The sequence below is a fragment of the Puccinia triticina genome, chromosome 4A, assembly GCF_026914185.1.
Source record: "Puccinia triticina chromosome 4A, complete sequence".
NCBI classification, from domain to species: domain Eukaryota; kingdom Fungi; phylum Basidiomycota; class Pucciniomycetes; order Pucciniales; family Pucciniaceae; genus Puccinia; species Puccinia triticina.
The window spans coordinates 2,825,030-2,830,841 of record NC_070561.1 but is presented as its reverse complement, the minus strand read 5'-3'; the positions used below and the strand labels follow the sequence as shown (position 1 = coordinate 2,830,841).

General features: G+C 48.1%; 1 protein-coding gene across 1 annotated transcript; it reads left to right on the top strand.

The window, feature by feature from the left end:
• Positions 1–2,563: 2,563 nt before the first annotated feature.
• PtA15_4A345 (uncharacterized protein) lies at positions 2,564–4,119 on the top strand (the record flags this gene model as incomplete). Its single annotated transcript, XM_053168220.1, has 6 exons — positions 2,564–2,814; positions 2,881–2,963; positions 3,035–3,311; positions 3,382–3,472; positions 3,540–3,997; positions 4,089–4,119. 6 exons carry the CDS (start codon positions 2,564–2,566, stop codon positions 4,117–4,119), a joined length of 1,191 nt encoding a protein of 396 aa, XP_053019451.1.
• Positions 4,120–5,812: the final 1,693 nt, after the last annotated feature.

The window sequence follows — 5,812 nt, the reverse complement described above, 5'->3', positions numbered from 1 at the left end:
CAGATCTGACTTTCCAGAGAAACAGGAAGTCCTCCACTTGGCAGAAATCCCCCTCTGGTGTGAAAAGTGTCTGATTTGGGTGACAGTAAATGAGGGTTAAATTTAAGAAAAATTTAGCTGTAACTGCCCTGATGGACTATGATTTGTCACCCTATTGTATGCACATACAATTGAGTGACAAATCACACTCCAATCACATTCTGTTGAGGTCACAGCAATGGGTACAGGAGGGTGAAATGGTTCCAACACCATTCAAATCAATGTCACCCTCTGGTACAAACAGGGTGTGAGTGGTGCTTTACCCTTTAGTTCAACTTGTTACAGACACTTTGTGTACTGGGTAGAGAATGTTGAAACGGACCTGGGTACCAGTTACACCACTGGTACCCGCGTGTTTTTTTTTGAGAAAAACAGGCACCCGGCACCGCATCCGGCACCGCCAGGCGGGTACCAGCCGGGGGTTTTTTTTTATCAAAACTCACTCACAAGCCCCAAAGGGAGGGCATGAAGACTTACTACCCTCTTGATGGCCGGCAGAGACCATTCATTGAGAGGAGTGCACCCCCTCAATGACATTGAGGGGGGAAACACTCCCCTTTATGGCATTGCAAGGAAGATACAATCCCCTCAATGCCATCAAGGGTATTCTAGTCTCTAGATATTCCCCTTGGTCATTGAGGGGATGGTGCACTCCCCTTGATGGAACTGAGTGGAGTGTGTCCTCCCAATGACATCAAGCTGAGACCTACCCCCCTCAATGTCATTGAGAGGATGCAATCCCCTTGTCATTGAGAGGACACACTCCCCTTGATTGAGGGGAGTGTGTCCTCTCAATGACATCAAGGGGGGATGTACTCCTCTCAATGACATCAAGGGGAGTACTCACCTCAATCCCATCAAGGGGAGTTTGTATTCCCAATGGCACCAATGGGAGTCCATCCCCCTCAGGATGCCATCAAGGGAATGGTTAAATACTCTTGATGGCATCAAGAAGAGGACACACTCCCCTGCCGGCCATGGAGAGGAGTACTTGATCCCCTTGATGGCAGGCCAAAGAGTACCCGGCTCCCCAGCCAGGGATGAGCAGTACTTGGGGGTGGTACCCGGGCACCGCACTGCTTTTTTCCAAAAAACGGGCACCCGGCCCCACTGAGTGGGTGCGGGCGGTGCCGGGTACCTTTTTACATTCTCTAGTTCTGGGGTCCAGTTTAGTTACTACTGAGTTATAGATAAGTTCCAGCAAGGTTATGGATACTTCATATATAGTTGTATATCATTCCATTTTTGATTATGCATAATGTAGTAAACATTGCACCGAGTTATGAAGAAAATTCAAGGTAGGGCACTGCCTGGGGAGTGCCCCCCAAGCTTCCCAGGTGAAGGGCCATAGCCCTAATCTAAACAGGAAGCTAGGAAAATGACTGCTGCTCAGCCTATGCATATGCACATGGTCTAGAAATTTGGGACATGCAAGTGCTGACCACTGTTCCCCTTCTTGCCACATCAGAATTGACACAGAGCCACCCAAGACTGAGTGGTCCCAACCTCCAAGGAAGAACCATCAAAGCTCCAATAGGATGTGGGTTCATCCTCTGCAGAGTCACTAAGCTAGAAGCATACACTGATGAAGTAATGTTGATAAACAGACTCCAGCCACTACAGCAAACCTGCTGCCTGCATTGCAGAGAACTGAAGCCAAAAGCTCAGCTATGAAGTGTAAGAGAACTCCACTTAATTCTTGCTCAATGATTCAAGAATACAGGCACTGATGCTCCACACAGTCGGGTTATCCACTAGTTTCAAATAGCACCCAGGGACTGTACCTCTGTGAAAAAAGCTCAAGAAACTGCTGCCTTTGTAATATTGCATGTCAACTGGCAGCAGTTTCTTGTTTTTTTTTCACAGTGTACGGTGTAGCCAAATCACCACCAACTTGACACAATCTAATTGATTCAATGGAGGCCTTCCTGTCCGTTTAGAAAGCCAGCTATTTGCTATTTTCTATTTTCAAAGGGGAGCAACAGCAGTTCCTATGCTAAGAAATAGAAAATAGAAATAGAAAAATACAAAATAGCCTGCTTTCTAAATTGGCAGGAAGTCCTCCCTTAGAAATCATTGAAAATACTTTGGCTATAAATTAGATGATTTTCACATTTTTTATTTTTTCAGTTTTCATTTTTTTTAGTTCATAATTATTCTGGGGAACTTACTTTCCACCTCTCTAGCCAATAGCACTGTTCACGTAAGAAATCTATGACCATGGTGAGAGATATACATCAGCATACTTTCCCAGCCAAATTGGCTGGCACAATGGGATAAACTTTATTTCAATCTTGCTGATGTTTAGCTTACGTGAAGAGTGCTAATCTCATGACCTCTCATGACTTCTGTCTGGTCTGTTGACTGAGCTTCTGCAATGAAAAATGTGGTGTCTAGACCTTCGGACAGAGTTGAGTCTTGGCAATGGTCATGTGACATGGTCTGTGATAACCCGGGCAGTGGCACATACAAAAATCTACAAAAATCTATCATCGCCAACCCAGCGGCGCCAACGACCCCCAGGATGAGTTCACCGGAGCCCAAGCATCGAACGAGCCACGAGGAGGAGATCCCGCCGATCAGCCCGCTCCTCGCGCCCTCCGATCACTACAACAGGCGCAACAACCACATCCGAGAGTCCGACTACGGCGACCGAGAAGACGTCTTGGCCGAGGCTGAAGAACTCTCCCACTACCCCCCCGCCCCCAAACGCTCTTCTTCTAATAGCCACCACCATCAGCAGCGCAGATCGGCCAGGACAATCATCAATGCATTGTATGTAAATACATCCAGCCACAGTTTTTCGCACTCAAGATAACATGGAATAACATCCAAATATAGATCTCTGGGTCTGCGAAAGCACCGGACTAAGTTTCGTCTGCTCGTCGTATTCCTGATTCTGTGGCCAATACTCTGTTGGACGGGTGAGCCCTTCCCCCTCTCAGGAAAGGAAGTTCGAAATTATTGACAGTAGCTTGGTCGGAAAAACGGACAGGAATCACGCTGCTATTCGCGGACCATCCGGGGCTGTTTCCGGGCTCACTACGGAGCGCGAAGTCGACGCTGTTTGTGGTAGCCCATCCGGACGACGAGTGTCTGTTCTTTGCCCCCGCGATCCTCGCCGTCGTCCAGCGGGCCCACTCCCACGGCGCCTTGCTCGTCCTGAGCTCCGGGAACCATTACGGCGAGGGCAGCACCCGCAAGAAGGAGCTCATGGGCAGTTGCAAGCAGCTCGGTATCCGCGAGGATCGCTGCGATGTTTTGGATGTCTCGTTAGTCGCCTCCCCCCTCGCCTTGGCCCTCGTCAGACTCTTGTTCATCAGGCTTGGTCTTCATGCTCAGACAGATACAAGACGACCCAACGACCTGGTGGCCAGTCGATAGGGTCAGGGGCCTCGTCAATGAACACATCGACCGCTGGATGATTGACAGCGTGAGTCCCCACCATCCCCTCCTAAGAAAAAAAAATCCCATCTTACGCATTTATCTTGATGGCCCAGATCGTCACATTTGACGATTATGGCGTCAGTGGCCACATCAACCATCGCGCTGTGTCCGCATCAGTCACTGAGCTAGCCATCGCACTATACAAAAAATCACTTGCGCCGGGAAGCACGACGAAGGCGCCCAAGCTGTTCACCGTCAAGTCGGTGTTCGTAGTCCGGAAGTATCTCGGCCTGTTCGACCTGCCGCTGTCGTTCATCAGGTTCGTGCCCGCACTCGTTCTGGGCCCTTCGCAGCAGAACAATGCTGCGCTGAACGCGCTCACCTACGACCCGAAGACCGAGACGAGCACCCGGGAGAGCGAGCGGCAACGGGTCGCGCTCACAGCCGGCTTCGAAAAGGGACTGTTGGTCAGCGGGTTGAGTGGCTATCGCGCAGCTAGGAACGCTTTTTGGAGCCACCAATCACAGATGGTTTGGGACCGTCATCTCTACATGATCCTCTCCCAATTCATGTCAGTCCTCACCCCCTCCTCCTCCTCTTTGGATCATCGTGATGCTCACCAGAAAGCTGTTGCGGTTGCTCCATTCTCTCCGGCTTTAAAGGTACTTCAATACCGTCGAAAGGGTGGTCTGATCATCCATTCATCCGCCCGCGAATCCATCCCCCAACCCTCTCAAGCAAAACTTTATCTGCATCACTTCCCTCTTTCTTCTATCCGGAATTTTTCGCTCTGTGGTCTATTGGCTTGCCCACTTTTCCATCGTTATTCAGTCACAAAGTTCCTCAGAAGAACCGCATCATCCCTATCCTTGTTAATATACGATATCCCGGCATTCATCAGTGTAAACAGATACGTGTATATCTATCTCTTTTTCTTCTTAAACTCAATGGAATCAGTGAAACGCTGTTGGAATATATGGTCACAATGGTCCAGTTCATGACTTTCGCACCAACCACTGTTAAGAACTTTGAGTGGCACAGTGAGCATGTTGTGTCTACTCATAGACTATCTCAGTTGGAGTAGCACTTTTTAACCAACATTGACAATGATGCTCTCTCCTCGCACGGAGTGACATGGCTTACCTCCGCTCTAATCAAAAACTCTAGCATCTCGTGTCCCTCATCCAACTTGGGGAGAAATACAATGAGGCACTTGACTCAGTCTTTTTCCTCTAGTCATGCCCAACTAGCGCGTGTTCTTGTTCAGTCCTAGTGTGCCATCTATCTCGTCTTGTCTCCTGGTGTCTCGAGCTGTCTGCCATATTCTCATATAACAACATTGCAACAATGGGCCTTTACTATACAGATATTGGTATAGTACTGTTATTGTATTTTTTTTGGTCCAATAACAGCACTGTTATTTCCATTTTATGTAATGGATTTTTAATATGATATCGGCCAATTACATGAGTTTTTTTTTTTTTTGAAAATACTATATCCAAATGAAGGAAGAAACAAAAAAAATCTCAATACTATACTGGCCAGATGTGGCCAGTACCAATACTTAGTAGGGATGAAAATCTATCTATTTATTGGGCTTGGGGATCAGAGCACCCAAAGCCTTTCTGGTCTCAGCAAAGTCCCCTGAGAGGGGAAAATCCTCACAAAGCCACACAAGGGTGCTGACGGTGTGAGAATAAAGGCTGGTATGTCAGTGGAAATGTCCGCTAACCGCTGTGGTGATCAATTTGGTACAGGCGTAGTCAGTTCTCAAAATGGCGCGGCGCGTGGAGGATCAACTCTCAAGCGCGCTATGGTGCGCAGGAACCCTTTCTTCCTATGTAGTGCTGTCTTCTTATTCTTTCTCCCTCTTCTTTCTCTTTTCTTTTCTTTTCTTCTTGTTCTTTTTGTTTTGTTTTGTTTCTTCCCTGCGCGTGTTGGATGGTTTGGCTATGCGGTGGGTTGGTTTTGTCCTTTTTGTTTGTTTCTTCTTTCTGTTGAGTTTGTAGCGCGCATGGGTGTATGATGAAGGTCCCGCTGCGTGCTGCGCCCGGAGTCTAAGTTCTGTTTGAACTTAGATGATGGGACGGCATGGGAGTCTCTGAACCATATTTTCCATCAAAATATTATTGATCCTTGTTATCCATCGCTGTCTGGAGCTTCTTTTGAGCCTTATCTGTCCCGACAATCTGGGATACCTTCTTATCACGCACGTGGCGTTCTCTGTCAATCCCCCTCACTCTGATCCCGCCTTCCGGCGCCCCTCGACAATCTTCTCTTCGCAAATCTTTCCCATCCTTCTCAGTTCCTTTCCTCTCCCTCTTCAATAAATACAACCCCGCCGACGCGCGCTCAACGCCGTTGTAAATCAAAACCCCTCATACCT